Source organism: Protopterus annectens, chromosome 14.part0 (genome assembly GCF_019279795.1).
Source record: "Protopterus annectens isolate FY-2018-M chromosome 14.part0, PAN1.0, whole genome shotgun sequence".
Classification (NCBI taxonomy): domain Eukaryota; kingdom Metazoa; phylum Chordata; order Ceratodontiformes; family Protopteridae; genus Protopterus; species Protopterus annectens.
In genome coordinates, this window is record NC_056748.1 from 809,040,487 (window position 1) to 809,059,444 (window position 18,958).

General features: G+C 42.3%; 1 protein-coding gene across 2 annotated transcripts in view; it reads left to right on the forward strand.

Annotated features, from left to right (window-relative positions):
* The window catches only part of WBP1L (WW domain binding protein 1 like), an 872,089-nt gene that overhangs the window by 814,226 nt on the left and 38,905 nt on the right, over positions 1 to 18,958 (forward strand). For both annotated transcript variants that reach the window (XM_044056551.1, XM_044056552.1), the window contains one exon: positions 1,225 to 1,902. In XM_044056551.1, the coding sequence (XP_043912486.1) occupies positions 1,225 to 1,902 (678 nt within the window). The remainder of the gene's footprint in view (positions 1 to 1,224; positions 1,903 to 18,958) is intronic.

Here is an 18,958-nt window from a genome sequence, read left to right on the forward strand (position 1 = left end):
ATGTGTCCCTGGTTTTAGCCCTTTGTCCCCCCTCCAAATAAATTTTGTTTTTTTCCAGATTTCTTCTTCTGTGAAATTAAGAGATTAAGTTGCGTCAAATGGATGGCGCAGTGGTAGTGTTGTTGCCTCATTAAATACTTCCTTTTGGAGATTATATATTTGTACATTACAAAGCCAAAACTGTTTTTTTGTTCATGAAACCTTAAGTGAAATAGATCCAAATGCATGAGTAACAGTTGCATGTATGTTTTCTCTGGAATCGGGATTTAAAGGGCCATTTGAGAATTCTTGGCACCCTATTATTTCTACCCCCAAAACACTAAATACGGAGGGATTTGGTATGGTTGAGAGGTATGCAAGGAAGAAAAGAAGGGATAATCTAAATGTCATGATTTGTGGTTATACCAACTACATCTCAGAGATCTACCGTTTTTGGTAAGTGTACTTGCCCACAGCAGTACTTTGTAGTTGCTGTTATAGTGAATGATTGCATACATAATTTATAGCTAGTTCTCTCAACATTACTTTCAGCACAGTAAATGTGACTTACCTTAGTGTTTTTATTTTTTTCTTTCTTCTGGGTATTTCTGCACATTCTTTTCTTTTTTGGTAGGTTGTCTTGTATATCCTGTAGGAAGACATGTGGAGTTTAGTTCATAAATGCTACCAGTCAGTTTTAGATTGCTTTTCCTTCATTTTTATTAATTCATCCATTCTCTGTTTGCCCCATTTGTCCAGTTGTGGGTAATGAGGGACCCAGAACCTGTCTGGCACTAAGTGGGTACAAGGCACATACACTGATCCTTGATGAGGCAGTACTGCAGGATGTGCATGTACACTGATTTATACAGCACACTCACCTACGAGTAATTTAGGTGATCATTAGTTTACCTATAGCATGTGCTTAGATGTAAAAAAAAAAAACAAAAGTACCCAGCAAAACCCCACTTAAACCAAGTAAGGTCTTGTTGACTAAACACCAAAGGCACTTCTTTCAAGAACTGAACTGGAGATCCAAGAGCCAGCAAGTGCTAACTGCAGTGCTATACAGTTGTTTTTCAGCTCCCTGTAAAGTTTTCAAAGTTTGTACGAAAGTCCTTGACAATCTCCAGGAAAAGTAACAGTGGATCCTCACATTTTTTTTTGTTAACAAAAAAGAGCAGTAAAGTCTTTGACATACTAGTTTCTTGAAATGTTTGTAATTTATTTATTTATTTTTTTCAGGATTCTTACCAAATTATTTGCTGCCTGCGTATGAGGAGGTAGTGAATCGGCCCCCAACCCCTCCTCCACCTTATAGCATTTTACAGCAACAGGCCATAACAGCAAGCACAAATTCACCCAGCATTGAACAGACTCCTCCTTTGGCTTTGAGTGGGGCAGTGACAGCAGTTGAAGAAAGTTGCTCATGCACTCAGAGCAGTTTAACTGTAGATCCTTCTGTTCAGATTTCCATTGAGTTGGGTGATGGCAGTACCAGTGCAGAATCTGAAGAAGCAGATGAAGTGGGTTCCATCCATGAGAAGAACTATTGTAAAGAATTATTTGGAGATTTTAGCTGTGAGCATTTGGAACACAACTCCTCTGTAAATCTGAGTGATGAGGACAAGACACCTGGAAGACACAGACGTTTTACTGGTGACTCTGGCATTGAAGTTTGTGTGTGCAGCAGAGGTCATCATGGTGAACCTAAAGAAATTGATGGGCTTATTGGCAACAGCTTTGAATGTCCTGTGGAACTTTGTGATAACTGCAATATGTGTGATCTTGATCCTCCACCTGAAGATGAGGAAGAAGGAGCTGGCAGTGTTGCAGAACAGAATGTTCAGACACAGCAGTGTGTATGCTTAATGCTGAACACAGTAAATGAACTGGAGCCCTCACAGATGCACAACTGTGACAGTAAGACCTAGAAGCGTAGGAAATTGCATCAATATTAAAAAAAACACATTTTAAAAGTGGTAGCTCGTTGTCTTGCTACTACTTCCGCAACCTTGTGATAAATTTTAGGTGGAGTCCTGTTGGTTACAAAGCAGACATAATTGTTTGGGGCCTAATAAGGGTGGTTGTGTTCTGTTTCCCCCCTCTAAGAGGCCTTAATGTAGACACTGCCCACTAATATGTAGGGTGACAGTGCTGTTTTCTTTATAAACAGACAAACTGCTGATTGCAGGATGGAATTGTGATGATTTGGTCTAATTTTGTCAGAACTGTACAAGGCAGTTGCATTATTGTCAATCTGTAGGTTCTTGTGCTTGTTTAATTTACTCTAAAATGGAATCTTTTGTATCATTTGGTGCAGTGTTGGAGTCTTATCATTCTGCTTGTACTCTACTCCAGGCTGTACTTTGCACTGACTACAGAGGCACTGGTACCCCAGTTGTGACTTCTGGCCAGTAACTTGCCTCCATGTCAAATTATTCATGCATTCATTCAGTTATTGATTTGTAACATAACAGAGAAGTTAATGACTTGTTAAATAAGTCATGGTGGAATACTTTCCTTAAACTGGACTTCAGCTAATAATGAATGTAGACATCAAGATAAATTAGGAGTGATAACAGTATGAGCTTTTTGTTCTGTCATGCTTGTTCATGTCATTGTCTTGTAAGAATCATTACTTAACCTTAACAGTGAGTTTGACAATATTAGTTTGCTTAAACTATGGCCCTTTGCATTATGGTAGTGAAAAAGCACTAGTCTCACTTTGAGAGGCCTTCAGTGGATTTATATTACATTGTCACACTATAGAGCTCTTTTAAAATTGCTACTGTCCACATTCATGTGGCTACACTCCCTCTTACTCAAACTGGGTTCCCTGCATCTGAGTTAGAGGTTATGCACAATGCACTGCCTGACAGTTTCTCATTAAGTCTGCTGCTCACACTATATTTTCATAGTAGTTTCAGAGTGCCGTGATGGTATTTGATGTTAAGAGGTTTGGAAGCTCATGTTTAAGTGCCACTATACTTAGTTGATTCAGTGCAGGACCATTATCATTTTGTCTTGGATTATTAGGTAATGTCTGTCCCGTGACTACTGGCACAGCTTCAGTAGTACCACATCCAGACAATAGCAACATAATTGGATGGCTTCCCTGGGTATGTTGTGCTTTGCAACAAATAAAATGAGTCAAACATGCTTTTTGAGAACTCATTTTCATACAAGGACTTGTGTCATGAGTCAGCCAGGTGGACACAAGGTAAAGGATCTCAAGTTTAAGTTTTGCAGTCTTGGAGGTGGTCCATGTATACCCTTACTGTCTGTGTAGTCTGCTTGGTTGCTGCATCTAGGACCGTCCTCACTGCTTTTTCCCATTTTTTCTGTCTGGCAGAAGCTTACTTGAACATTTTAGTGACTTTGCTGTGCATCATTTATTTTGGAAGCTCATGACATCTGTCCATAACCCTCTTTGTAAAGAAGAATTCCTAATGCCCTTTCTAAAATTGCTTCCTTTTATTTGCTGGTTGTTCCTTACCCTTCCTCCCTGTCCTTGCCCGTCTCATTTATTTTGCTTCACATGTCCCATTAATGACCTTGCATAATCTTCTTTTCTCAGGTGAACATTTATATTCCTTAATAGCTTAGCATCCATCTCCTTGTACTGTCTCATAGACTGAATGCAATATTCCATTTTCAGTCTTATGATTGTCTTACAGAGAGGTAAGAGTGCATACCAGTCTCAGGAGTTGGTCCTTGTTACATAGCCCAAAACTCCCCTGGCTTGGTATCATAGTGAATTTTATCCTAAAGCATGAAATCGGAGGACGACTGCATTGAGTTAACTGCTGGGATATCCTTCTTTACCTGTGGTGCAGTTGTCTGTTGCTGGAGCGTGCCATAATGTGATGTATACCAGAATTCTTTGAGGACATGCCTACCTCCACCCTCCTTCAGTAGTTCTTCATTTTGATCACTGTGGTATTAGTCCTGACTAGGCCTCGTATCTGGCCCAATTTCAGAGCTCATTAGCCTTCACACTCAAGTCATACCATTTGCCCATCGATCGGGGACATCATTATGCTACTAGTATGAGACCAGGGGATGTCCATGCTGTTTCAGATCTTTCCTTCCCTAGTTCAGTGTGCATAAGTCGATCTCATTGCATCTGTTGTCTAGTGTAATTTGGCTTGCTCTGGAGATTCATTTCCTATTCTACTTTTGTCATAGTGGTTGATATGTTTGGATATCCTTGTACTCTGGTAATTTGATGTTTGTCTGCACATTTGGAGCATGTCAGGGCCAAAGAAAGGTAAATGTTATTGTGGCAGTCAGATTTCACACAAAGGGTCCCATACTCTGTGTATTTTGCCTAGGTCTGGAACACACTGTTGAAGACTGTACTCTGCCATGGATTTACCCTTAAAACTTTAAGAAGTAGACAACATTCCCTGCGAAACTAGTTGGATTGGAATTAACTTGGGCCTTACATCTGGTCTGTAATAGCATCTTCAAGTTTGCTTTTGCCTGTGACACCCCCTGAGAAAGAAGTGATCTAAGGAGAAGGTGCAAATGGACACACATGATGTGACTTTCACTGTTCCATCACAAATTGAGGATATAGGCCATGCTGGCAAACTTTCTCAACCCCTGTGCCACATTTATCGAACTCTTGAAGCTTCTGACAAAGTCCCTTCACACTCCACTGAGCTGATGACCATGGTTCAAATTTCAGAATGGATGTCCCATCGTGTATGTCTGCAACTGATTCCCACTTCATAATCTCAGAAAGGAAAGATGGGCAATCTACTTTCCTGGTAAGGAGGGTATGTAGCTGGCAGCGAGGTGATTTCTGTGAACCCTCTCCACATGTCCAGACTTCCGAGGTAGATGTCCCAAAATAAAAGGACTTGGAAGGTGAGATAAAGGCCATCAGCCCCAAGTTCTGCAGGTATTTGGTGCGTAGACATTTGGTGGGTCTTTATTATCCACCCTACCCCAGAATTTTCCAAAACAATGGGTCAAGGTTTTTCTACCTTTTACGGAACCTGCAGCCAAGTTTTAATGTGCCCTTTGGTAAATGAACGAGTGAGCTGAATTACTGCTGCTAGATTGAGGAGGAATTGGATTACTTTACCCAAATTCACCCCAGTCCCCCAAATATGACTTGGCAAAGAAGATGGTATTCCTGCTACTTCACCAACCAAGGAAACCTCATTTAGAGACTCATTTTAAAGAATGAACAAGTACTTCAGATGGCCGACAAAGGTACTTTAATTTATTGGTTGTGGATTCCCCTAAACCTGTAGCTATTCCTTCTGTTTAGAGTCTCTGGAGGTTGCTTTTCATGCATGCAGCCTTTAAGGACCCAGACAACTTGCTCTCTGACCCTACGAAATCAGATTTTTTTTTTTTTTTTTTTTTTTAGGAACCAGGCTTTCCATAATTTCTACTACAAGAACCCAGTTGCAGATCCAGCAGTACTGTCTATGGATTCGGAAAAGTGATCCAAATTGATTCTTGCCCCTGTACTCTACCAGTTGACAAGGAAAGCGGAGTGCTAATGACATATTTGGAAGGTATACAAAGTTACCACTTCAACCTTCAAGGTCATAAATTGTAGAGCATCCATAGCCAAGTACCCGATTGCTTTTCTGGATAAAGTCAAGGGTGGTGGTGAAGTTATCTGAATGTGGGGACATGAGGGCAAAGCAACTAGAAGTAGCACAGACTGCTAGTCAGGTGGCAAAACACTATGGTGCTGCAGGTGCATCATCTTGCAGAGGCTATCCTAGTGCAGCTCTGTATTGCTTCTGTGGACAAACAGCTGCTATTCGAGATCCCTACCAGTGAAGTGTGGAAGAAAGGGACAAACCTCTGCAGAGTGTTAAGCAACTTTGTCACATCCCCTTGCCCAGGTACAGCAGGAAGTACCCCTCTAAACTTGATCCTGCAAGAAAAAAAGGTTGGCCAGTAAAAGGGATAAAGGATAAGTAAATAAATAAATAAATGACAAGAGTCTTCTACCTCTAGGGTACAGTCATGAATGTGTAGACCTTCTCTCCCTCCTTCACAGAACTCACCCTAGTCCCACACCTTCCCTCAAGCCCCAAGTTTGTAGTGGAAGCAGAAATGACCACAGATGATGTGACTGTAAGGTTCACTGTCCCATCACAACTTGAGGATATAGGCCTCGCTGTGGAACTTGCTCTCATGCCCCGAGCCATACATGTATCAGATTCCTGAGTCCTCTCACAAAGCCCATGTACGTACTTCATCCAGGGTTATCACAATGTGCCTGTCCCCATTAATAGTTTACTGCAGAGCAAAGGGAATTCATACCTACCCTTGTATTGAGATGTCAAGTCAAGCTTTACACCTTTCCAAAAGATATTCAGTTCCTTGAAAAGGTTATTCCTTTTATACCCTGTATGTTCCAAGAACCGGAGTGGTAGTCTGCCCTTGTCAGATGGAACCTAGGGTTATCCTTCATTTTTGATCTATACAGTCAGAATATAACATGTCAGACCTGGCCTGGATGGCACTCACTCAGAACCTCATAATCAGAGGACTATTGGATGCAGCCCAGAGAAAGAAACTCTTGTGAAAGAGGTGATGATCTTAATGCAATTTCCAGATTGCTGGCACATTGTGTCATGTTCTGTTATGCCTTGAAGGGTAAGAACAGATGGAACTGTTAAGCCTACAGCATTAGAAGTAGTGCTACCACTGTGGCCTTCCTCAAGGGATTTGACTGCCCAAGCTAACTTAGTTGCAGCTACATGGCCCACTGTCTTTTGTCCATATATTTTCTAAACACTACAAACTGGACATCATTTCTGGGGCAAGAGTTAATTTGTTACAGCTACCCAACTGGATAAAACTGTAATTTCCTTTCAGGCCATGTCTTTGGTACCATGAGCTCTAAGAGTCATCCAAGTTATCGGGACTACTACAGCAGTACTCTCTAAATAAAGAAAGTTGTGTAAGAACTCATCATAATAGTAGATTACTGTTGCAGTACTACTCCCCCGTTCATGTTAGTGAATATTTGGAAAAATTGGAGGATGAGCCCTGATTCATCCTTCTATGTAGCCTGCATTCGAGGATGCTGCCTTTACAGCCTGAAGATTCTTTGGTACTGGTCCTTCTCTTCGCAAGCAGATGGGTGCTTTCTATAAGCTTTCTACCAGATGAAGTGAGAGCTTAGGTGTGCACTCTTGGCTGACACCTATATTGTCTTTGTCTAACTTAAATCCCAGAAATCACAACAACTTTCAGTCTCATTGCAGATAAGGGGTCTAATACTGGCAGGGTGTCTAGAGGTGGTCTTTCTCTGCCATGACGTAGTTCAGCCGTGTTGTATTTTTACTTCTCCAGAGTCTAGCTCTTCCTAGGGGATTGTAAAAGCTTTCATCCTGCCCAATTCTGTGTCAGGGAAGAGTTGGTTAAGGTCCTTGTCACAGCTTCTGCAGTGAACTTCCGTGTGGCCCACATTGCTTTCAGTTTTAACTTTTATGACTAGGGCAGCAAGCTGTAGTTTGTTAACATAGGATTATGTTCCTGAAGCTGTCCTCCTTTAAGGATGAGTCTGGGGAGAAGTTCTTCTTTTGGCAGGCCTCAGGATTTGGTGGAAGACCTCTGGAGGAGGAAGTGGACTTTTACCACCGTTTGGCTGCTTCCTTTTGACCTTCCTCACCCCTTTCTCTGGGCAGATCTGATATTGGAGAACCTATTGTTCGTGTCTACTTTTGGAATATCCATCCCTGTTACCTTCATTTCAGCTATTTTTCTGTGGTGCTTCTGCACTTAGCGTGCCTTTTGCAAGTTCATGTCATGACTCCACATAGTGCAGTAGAACAGTATGACTTGGGCCCCTCTGCTCAGTTTCTTTTCTGCTCACACAGTTTGGAATTTCAGTCCTGATGTTTGTAAGTTCTGGCATTCAATGTATAAAAACTTAAACTGTCATACTTTGTGTGTCCATTGCATCATGAGCCAAGGCATGCTCTGGCATCACCTGTACTGCTTGGGTGAAATGTGATGTGAAATGCTGTCGTAAGTGCCAGCATTTCTAACAGTTTGTCTGAATTGGCAGGAGTGAGAAGTTTAAGGCCTACCTTGTTTCTGTAAAATTGTTGTGGTATGAGTGCTGGGTGCACAGAACAGCAGAAGGAACCTTCATATGTGGAGGTGAGGCATTTTTTTAGGTTCATAGGTAAGTACTAGGCTAGCTGCCATTGTGGGCTATTTTAAGCCTGGCCAGTTTCCCTTTTTTGTGCTTGAAGTAATCTACCCTCTTTGTTTATAGATTGGGCCTTACTCACCCCTTTGGTTAATAATTATATATTATCTCTAATGAGAATAACTGGACTCATACCATGGATAATTTGAGGGCACCCATGCATGGGATAAAGCAGTTAGGAGCCGCATCTGTCTTTTAGCAGTACAGGGGGCAGTCCTGGGGTAATTTTTTGTTTCCCATTCGTAGATCTAAGTTGCACTTGAAAATGGAAAGGGATGAACTTTGTTTTATGTGGTTGGGAAGTCTGTTCTATTGCAGATGTATCCTCTGCAAAATATACCTGTTCTTCCAAACCATTCTGTTGATGATGCAGAAGATGTTTAGATTCATAGAGTATTTCTGATGCCATTTGACTTGCTGATGTGCAGTACATCCATCAGCAATGAGTCAAAGGATGCCTTGTATGCCAGACACCAGGTCATCTCTTGGCAGTCTGTAGGATACAGAGTATAGTGTCAGAGCTTTGAGTTTGTCCATGTAAGACATGTTGTTTTAGGCCTTGTATCCCTTTAGTAAGGAATCTTTGTGGGCGTTCCAGTTATTGTACGTGTCTTGACAGATGTATGCGAAAGGGGGCTTTTTATATTCAGTGATTAGCCTAATGAGGGCTGAGTAAAGGGGAAAAATGACATCCCTAGATTTGGACACAATCAGTATAGGACTTTTTTTTTTACAATAGCCACACTTTAATCAAATGTCAGGTCACTGTCAACATAAGTTCCCAAATCCCGAACAACTGGATCAAATCCTAGGGGTGTATTTTCAATGTGGTAGTTCCCCAGGGTAGATAACTTCCCAAAGGATACAGTAATACATTTTTTGGCATTTAATTTCAGACCATGATTTTCCCACCAGTTATTTGAGACAAACCTTTGTGTAGGATGGCCAAGTCTTTGGAGATTCAGTGGCTGCTCCTATCTTGCAAACTTAATCAGCCATAAACCTGCAGTATTGGCTTTAACTTCAGAAGGTAGATGCCAAACAGAAGAGGTCACCAGTATACAACCCTGGGGGACTCCTCACATCCTCCTGGAGGAGCATTCTTTTTATATGAGAGTTATGTAATCTCCACATATCTTATGCTGCTCTTGGTTAAGAAGGGGTTGAATTTGTATCTACCTTTCTACCTCTGTGTGCGACGAGGGGCCCATTAGAGGTGTACTCTCAGCAAGCCACCTTGTGTGTGTGTGTGTGTGTGGGGGGGGGTTACTTCCGGAAGTAAGAACCACCTGTCCACTGGTTAACTAACTGGAGTGCAGTTGAAAGTAATCTGGTCCTAAGGAGCATTTCAGAGTCCTGCAACCACCCTCAGCCATAGTTTGGCGGTTATCTCTGGGATTAAGTACTCCTCTGCCCTTGGTTCCCCCTGTGCCCAACAGTGCTAGTTGTCACCTTGCATCAGAGTTGGACTTTTTTCTTCTGAGTGCAGCAGTGTTGGCCTAGAGTGCACTAAAGCCTACATGGCAGGCTCTCAACATTCCGATGTTTATGTTGGCATATTGCTTCAGGACTGCAGAAGTTCACCCTTAAACAGTAATTTTTTCCTTGGTTGCTTTGCTTAGTGTTGATGTTTTGCCAGCTTTAAGCTTTATGCAAACATTGTATGTCCTCTTGCTACCTTCAGCAACTACTTCTTGAGTGCAGATGTCCCTGTTTCCAGTAGAGAAGTCCACCTGTAACACTACCAATGCCCACCAAAGCTGGTGTTGAAGCAGGGGGAGAGATTGTCACAGTTGACCCCTGAAGGGGACTTGGAGAACCCAGAGGCCTTCTTTGAGACTTGACAGTGAAACCACTCCCTACTACATTTCCCATCCCCCTGATGAGCCTTCCATTGGGGAAACCCCTAAAGCTCAAAGTTGACAGTGGACTGGCCATTAGTTCAGATTCCTTTCCTAGAAATGTTTTCAGTATGTTGGGGAAGAAGTACCTCTGTTATCTCTTCCTTGGTTGCTTTGGTTTGGTGTTGATATTTTTCCAGCCTGGAGTATCAGGTTACTTTTGCTTCAGCTCCAAAGAAAGGTAGTATCCTAATGTCCTTCTCTATCACTGTTGCAGTATTCTTGACCTTGGAGATATAGCCCAAGCAAGTATACCAAAGCCTTTAGATCTTGTATGCACCATACATCCCATATATGCTCCCCGTTCAGATTGTAGGACTTAAAAGCTTGACATATGGAAGCAGTTACCCAGAACTTCTTTGCTGCCAGTCTGAACACCATCATCGCTTGCCAATATGAATACCTAGCCATCAAATAAGTGCCCCATTGGGGTACTCTCTTTTTTTTGTTGTTGGTCTTCTCCTTTGTCTACCTGGAGTTCATGTCATCCAAGCAGGGAAAATGTCAGTGTATGAGGCAGATTCCCCATTAGGATCATCATTGTCTTTTTTGTTTGGGCATTTCCCACTAGCATACCTCCTTTAGGATTTGTAAGGTGATTGTTCCCAGGACCCTTAGAAGCCAGTTGTGTTCCCTGGCCATCTGTATCAAAAAACATAGGCTTAAACAGTTAGCCCAAGGTGGCATGGCTTAATTTATTAACTCCGTGGGTCTGCCATTAAACAAGAAGGTTGAGAAGTTTTGTCTGTATTCTTTGGCTGTCCAGCCTACACTGGACGTATTAGGTTTTGGATTCCTCTACCATGACCTTGTCAGAGGCCAGCATAGATCCTTAATTTCATACATCATCTTAGGCTTTGCAGGCATCTGCTCTTTATGTTGAGAGAGAACCACTATTGATTATCTTGGAGGGCCATAGAGGGATTCTGCATCTTCTGATCAGGGAAAAGGTTCCGGGTAGTCTTATTGAGTCTTGTCAGGGGTCGGAACCAGTGTTTTATAGGGCTGATGCCACTGCCAAGAAAAAAGCAGAACACTAAACATCCTACTGTACATCCTAAGTTGCAGGAGTTTACTCAGGGCCTGCTCAATGCCCTGATGGCTTTGAAGTGCCCTGAAGGGATTTCTGTGCTTACACCCCCTTGGACCACTGCTCCTTCCAAAAGATCTAGGGAGCCTGTTTCCTTTCATGGGGATTTAGAGTCCGATGAAGTGGTCTTTCTCCTACTCTTCCCAGATGCCTTTTCCCTTGGCTTATGGATCTGATGAAGAGGAATCCATTAGCCCGGATTCCTCTTTGAAAGAGCAGTCTTTTGGGGACACAGTAGCCAAAATAATGGAATATTTTAATTGGGATTCTTCTCAAGTGTCTGACATCCAGAAGAGATATTATAAGCTGCTTCAGGTGGACATGCCTAAACCTTCTGCTTTGTTGGACACCTTTATAGCCATGTCTATGACTCCTGATTCTCAGCCCTACTAAGAAACCTGACAGGTTTTATAAGGTTTCTAAAGATTGTCAATTCCTGTTTGTGTCCTTGTGCTGACTCTGCTGTGGTGTCAGTTTCCTCTAAGAAGCCATCCAAGTTTTTCCATCTACCAAGCTCCTACCCCAAGATAAGGATAGTAGGGCTATGGAGAGGATTATGGAGTATCAGGATAATGCAGCCTCCCTGGCCTTTAGGGCCATTAGGTACCAAACCCACATGACCTCCCTGATTCTGAAAGAAAGTCTTCTGTTTTTTCTATTTTATGTTCTACCTCTCAGGTGGCTTGCCACTATATCAAGTGTAGCTATGATGCTGTGGATGCCTGTTCCAGAAATGCAATGTTTGGGTCTGTCACGAGGTGTTATTCTTGGCTTCATCTGTGTTTATTACCTGAAGACATTAAGGCTAAGTTGTTGGATGTGCCTTTGGATAATAACAATATCTTTGGGACTGCTGCTATCTCTTCAACAAAAAAGTAAAACTTTGTAGGACCTTTTTGTGTCCCCATCCCTAAGTTCCAGAGGAACTGTCCTACTAGGTCTGTTTTTGTCTTTAGGCAGCCTCGTCAGGCCACCAGTGACAGGAAGGGGTGGGTAGGCATCTACCCTTGCTAAGTCTTCTGTGGCTAAGAAGCCTCCAATATCTGATGAGCCTGACTTTCTTTGAAACCCCCCCCCCCCAAAAACCATGGCAAGTTCCCTTTGTCCCTTCTGCTCTCTCTCTGTCTGCCTTCTAAACTTGGAAGCTCATCGCTTTGGATTCTTGGGTTCTCTCCATCCGTCAGGGTTACCTCATGGTGTGCAAGTCTCTTCCTTCTTTTTCAAGTATTCCCCAACCTTCTAGAGAGCAGCTTCCCCTTTTTTCTCAGAGGTTTCTGGTCTCTGACAGGTTAGGCAACTATTCAGACTGTCCCTCCTTCCCAAGTAGAACAAGGATTGTACTCCAGAATGTTTCTGGTTCCTCGAAAGGAGGGGTGTTGGAGGCTTATTCTGGATCTCTCCTTGGTCAACACCTTTCTTTAGGTTCCTTTCAGATGTTTTGTCTTCAAAGCCTGTTTCCTTTGTTTTTGGTGTCCTTGGATCTGAAGGATGTTTACTGTCATATTCCTGTTCACCCTCTTTCAGGACTGTTTCTTCCTCTCATTTTAACATGTTATCTGTTTGTACCCTATGTTAATATTTTGATATGTTTCCTGTGTTTAAAACTTAGTTATGTATTTTAGTAAAACAAAACCAAATGAGGCAGCAAACACAACCATAAGAAACTGACCATTTATTTCATTTAAAACGATAAAAAAAAACAAAATATCATGTATCCAGTAAGCGCTTTCACATTTTTATCTTTTATTTTTGATGTATTTGATGTATGAAGAGACTATGAATTGTGATGATAGAATAATGCAATATTACTACTACATTGTCACATTTTGTTATATTCATTTAATATTCATGAGCAAGGAACATGATTGGTTTTACAGTGTGATAGGATGGTATTTAAAGACAATTAATGTAGAGTTGTTAACAGTCTGATGAAGCATTCAGTTTGAATGTGAAAGCGCTTACTGGATACATGATATTTTGTTGTTTTTTTTTTTGTTTTAAATGAAATAAATGGTCAGCTTCTTATGGTCGTGTTTGCTGCCTCATTTGGTTTTGTTTTACTGAGATTCGTTCGTTGTTGGTATATTTGAGGCACTTTACCCTTGATTGTGGATTCTGCATAAGTTAGTTATGTATTTACGGTTTCCGTTTTGTTTTGTTTTGTTTTGTTACGTGGAGCTTTTCTCCCCGGGCCTCCACTGAAAATGGACATGTATCCAGGTGGACTATCCCGGTCAACAAATGTAAAATAAATACTTTTTCAGTTCTCTGCTTTGCCCTTTAGCATCTCTTCTGCCCCAAGGGTATTCACAAAATGCCTAGCTCCTTTGATTGCCTTTTGCAGACTCCAAGGAATTCAGATTTTTCCTTATTTAGACAACCTGTTAGAGGCTGCAGTGTTCATAGAGTTCACCATATCTCTGCTTCAAAGTCTGGAGTTCACTATCAACTTCCAAAAGTCTGTCCTGACTCCATCAGGATCATGTATATCTCGGCTGCAGGATTTAGACACTGCCAATGTTGGCTTCTTTTCCATCTCCAAACGTTTTGTCCTTGACAACTTTCTTTCACTCTCTTCTTCCTTTGCTTGCCATTCTAGCCAGGGAGTTTCTTCATACTCTGAAATTAATGGCCTCTTCTATTCCAATGCTCCCTCTTGCCTGACTGCATGTGTGTTAGCTTCAGTAGTACTTCATCAGTCTGGCTTCAAAATTGCTGTCCTCTGAATTTGAGTGCCTCTCCTTCCTTGTCTCAAGCCGGAATTAGAGTGGTGTATTCAGCAACTTCCCTTCAACCCAGCCCCTACCCTCTCAGCCTCTGGTTCCTTCTCAGGAACTGTTCATCGGAACTTCAGACATGGGATGGGGTGCTTCCTATGGTCACCTGAGAGTTCAGGGTCTTTTTCACCCCCCCCCCCCCCCATATCAGAAGTCAGACCAAATCAACATCAAAGAGATGAGAGCTCCAATTCTGGCCCTTCAGGCTTTTCACACCATGCGTTCTCCAGACCCCATGAAGGTTTACACAGACAGTACCACAGTGATGTGGTATGTCAGCAAGCAGCGGGGCACAAAGTCTTACCATCTTTGTAGGCTGGCTGTTCAGGCCTATGATCTGACTATCAGTTAACTCTTCAGGCAGTGTATATTCCTTCACAGCACAATCTAGTGGTAGTCTGTTTGAGCAGGTACAAAACACAGGCTTACAAATGGATGCTTCACAGAAACTTGTTTCTGGACATAGTCCATCAGTGGGTATTCCTCAGGTAGAGCTTTTGCCTCCCCTCTGATCAGGAAGCTCCCACTTTTCTTTTCCAGAGTGTCATGCCATCTGTTGTGGAAGTTAAACGCAATTTCTTTTCCTTGGAAGGAGATGTTTCTGTATGCCTTCCTTCTTCCTCTACTCTGAGTCTTGCAGAAGATTCAGTCAGACTCCCCAAAAATCTTGCTGGGGACTCCCTTTTGGCCAAGGCAGCACTTCTTTCCTACCCTCTTAATGCATCTGGTTAGGGAAAGTCACCACAGGTTACCTCACCGGTTGGATCTCCTCACTCAGGACAAGGGGTTCCCTCATCCATCCTCATTTGTCCACTCTTTAGCTAACACTGTGGGTGATAGGGTTTTGATCTCTTTTAGGCACCTGCTTTCTGAGGGTGTATTCAGGGTTTTACAGGAGTCAAGAAAACCCACAACCAGAAAGTCTTGTATGTCCAAATGGAAAAGATCTTCTGTCTGGTACTGTGCTCATGACCAAGGCCCCCTTTTCAGTGGTGGTCCCTCTGGTTCTCTCCCATTTATGAGTTACTCCAGTCTGGTTTGATCTATTCGTCTGTGAAGGCCCATTTGTCAACTGTTTTTGCCTGTCTGACATTAAATCCTCCTTTGGCTTCTTATTTTGAGGTCATATAATTTCTAAAAGGCATCCTGCATCTTAGGCCCCTAAGGAAGTCTATTTCTCCTCCTCCTTGGAACCTTCATTTTGTTTTGGAAAACTTGGCTCAGGCTCCTTATGAGCCTGCAGTTTCAGCTTCTTTGCAGCACTGCACTTGGAAGACTGTCTTGTTGCTTGCTTTTACTGGCCATTCCTCCTTTTATGTTTTTTTTCACAGAGATAAGGGGTGTCTTCATACTAAATCGGCCAGTACAACTCCCTTCTCCACAGTCTGCTAGTGATAGGGTCCTGCATAGAGATTTGTACAAATAGCTTAGGTTTTATTTGGATAAAATTAAGACCATTCGTAAATCTGACGTTTGTTTCTTTTCATCCCAGGACTTTGGGTTTAGCTGTTTCCAAGCAAATTGTCTCCTGGTTTTCTAAGGCCATTTTCTTTTGTTATTCTTTTCATGTATACTTCAAGTATCTGTCTACTTCAGTTAGAGCTCATTCCACTAGGGTTGTTGTCTCTTCTGGTGCTTTTTTCAAGGGTTTGGACTCTAATGCCATCCTTGAAGCTGCTTCTTGGTCATCCGTGCATACCTTTGCTAAGCATTATAAATTGAGTATAGTTTCTGAGGCCAGAGCAGGTTTTGCTAGGGCCATCCTGCATTTGCTTGTTGAGGGCTCTTCCCAGCCTTCCAACTCACACTCATTTTCTTGAGCTTTTTTTATTCTTCCTAAGGTGAAGAGTACTGCAGTAGTGATACAGAAGGACAGTACAGTTGTGTAAAATCTTTACCATAACAGTAGATGTCTTTTTCTTCATTGTTGCAGTATTTGGTCCCTCCCTCCATCTCCCTTTTTCTTTTGGGTTTTGATTTGGTTGCCCTCCTGGCTGAAGGTCCCCCTTTCCATCTGCATTTTCTCCCTTTGGATGTGCATATCCTCCTTTTGTCCTATGGAAACTGTTCTCTACTAGGACAATTCAGTTGTGGGTAACTGCGTCCATGCATCACCTTTATTCCCTATGTCCTGAACGGGCAGTATATTTGTGATGTATGGCGCATACAAGATTTAAATGCTTTGGTATACTGGCCAGATGTTGGGCCATCCCTGGCAGGAGATCCCTAAGTTGAAGATTGATGCAACAGTGAACAGATGACATCCACTGTTGTAAGATTTTACACAACTGTACTTTCAAAGCAAAGCAGGGAAGACTGAAATCCTTTCTGTGCATACTTTGAGTCCTACTTGATTTGTTTGCTTCATTGTAAATCTTTGAGACAAGACTACCTTGGCCACCTTACTTTCATGATAAGGAGACAAAAACCTTTAACAAGGTGGGCAGATGTATATCGTCCAGAGGAGTAGTCTTCCTGTTGGTAGTCCTTCCCTTGATGGTCATTATTGATGAGGCTAACACTTTGAATCGGAACATCCTGCACTTTGGCCCCTGTTCCAAGAAAGGCAGACTGGATATTGTACCCTTCCCCCATTCTCAGAGGTGTATACTCCCAAACAAGAAAGTAGTTTTGACATTTTCCCTTAAGGGAAATCCCTCTTCTCACTTTATATGCCTCGTTTTGCTGTTAAGAAATAGTGTTCTGAATCACTTTGGGATATATTTGCATTGGAATATGTTTGCATTTTCCATGCTGTCTTTGACGGGCTAACAATCTCCTAAACTTTGCATTTTCAGAGGGACTTACTGGATGAAATGTCTGTTACCAATTAATTTCCTTAGAGGGTGCGTGAAGGAAACTTTCTGGGCTCAGACATCCACTACTGCTACAAAGGGGCAACTTCATGCTGCATATTGCATATAACACTCTTGTAGTTCCCACAAGCAGAGCTTTGTGACATCTGGTTTAAATGGAAAGGGTACTTGACGTAGTGCAAAATATTAGAGCTTCAGCTTCAATAACACTGTTTCCCACCAAACCCACTGCCTTGTATTCCGACATCTTAGGCTTGTCTTCTTTTGCTTGGTACAAAAGTTACATTATGGGATTTGAGTTGTGGAATTGCAGCCTAGGAGTTTTATTTTCAAAGTAGTCCTAATGCCTGTAGTCTAGGTCATAGCATCAAGTGCACTGCTTGGAACATGCATTATGGGAAGTACATGTAACTTCTGTTTTCTTTTTGCCAGAACTCCACCTCCAGTTCGCTGTCATGAAACATTTTCTGTCAGCGGGAGGGCAAGTACTCCACCCCTATGCATGTGTCATCTGATGGATTGGCACAGATTCAGGTTACTTTCCAGACACACCTAGCTTTGTTGGAGAGATACCCATCCAGGTTTGCCCTAAATGGCAAGATTATCATCTGGCCTGTTCTGCCTGTGAAAACAAGACCTCCTCCTCCACTTCCTCCATTCCTTTCAGCGCCCTGAGGAATAAAGGACTCCCAGATGCGCAAACACTAAGCTACCAATGAATAGGCCTTAGAGAGAGTTTAGCCAAGACAAAGCATTTTGAGCCTACTTTAGATTCCCTCCCATGCAGGATGTTATTGAAGAGGAAGGGGCCATCCCCTCTTCTTCTGAAATACATGATTGGGGGTGGAGGGGCTGGCCATCTGACCATCTGACCATCTCCCATCTTCTCAAAGGAGACCATAGCAGACCTGCGTCTTCACCTGTTAAACTTCCTGGGTTGTGCTACCTCCTTAGTGACCTTATTGAAGTGTGATAGTAAAATAGCTTAAGAGACCCCAGATGTCGCAGCACCTGTGCCAGCAAGGGCAAACCCCAAGACCATGTTCATTTTGGCAGAAGCTGCCAAACTACATATCCCCATATCTACAGCATCATTCCACATGATACCTCTACTGAAGTACTGCTGTCCATCCATCAAACACTGAGTTTAGAGTGGATTTAGAGAGTGCATACTGACATCCACCTCCTGATTTCTGCAGGTGTTTAATTATCTGACTCACATGATACATTTCCAGAGGGACATGGCAGATGAAATGCAGTGTGTGTTGGAGATGATTAGAGCTCTAGCCACTCCCTCTTCCAGAATGACTGTTGTGGCAGAAGGTGTTGGCAAGGCAGTAGGATCCTGAATTACTATATGTTAACACTTCTGATTATGACTGACTGTATTTTCAGAGGTTCATAAGGTGACTTTCTTAGATTTCCATTTTTCAGGAGTTTTTTTGTTAAAGTCTCTGAGGCTAATATGTATGTAATAGGAGTGCTGTACATCACTGCTGTGGCTGTGAAATTTCACTCATCCACAGCATGACTTAAAATGCAGAGAAGCAACTTCACATACGGTTTTAACATGATACACAGTTGATAATAGGGGACTAATGAGGGGGAAAAAAAAGGCTGTTCCCACAGTCCTGTTTCAAAACAAGCTCTTGGACCCATAGAGATAGCATTTACAATGCTCACTGAGAGGATGTGGTCAGCCTCATGTCTGATGGCAACTGTCCTAAGACGTTTTCCAGCTGTCCCCTTTTGAAGGTTGTCAAAGGTCAATTTTCCCTTGATCTAGTCTTTTGAACGAGAACTTCCAAGAACACATAGACAAGGGAGGTCATTTACAGAGGCTTTACAGTATTCTTACACACTCATTCTTTGATCTCATCATTTTCATTTTTAGACTTCTCATTCCATTTGAAACAAATGTCAAGGAATGATCCTTAAAGTTTTTCACAGAGCCATCCAAAAGGTCTCACCAAACGAGAAAGATTGCCAAAGAAAACAAAATACCTTAGGCCCATTTTGGTCTCAGTAGTTTGTCTTTTATTCTGAAAGAATCCATTTTGAATTGTCATAGTCTAGTCTGTCCTTCTTTGTCAGAGGGAAGCTGCATGTGCTTTTTGGACCATAGAGATTCATACCATCACATAAGACTAGCCAAGAAGTCATTACCAGTTCAAGAGCCTTCTGTTTGG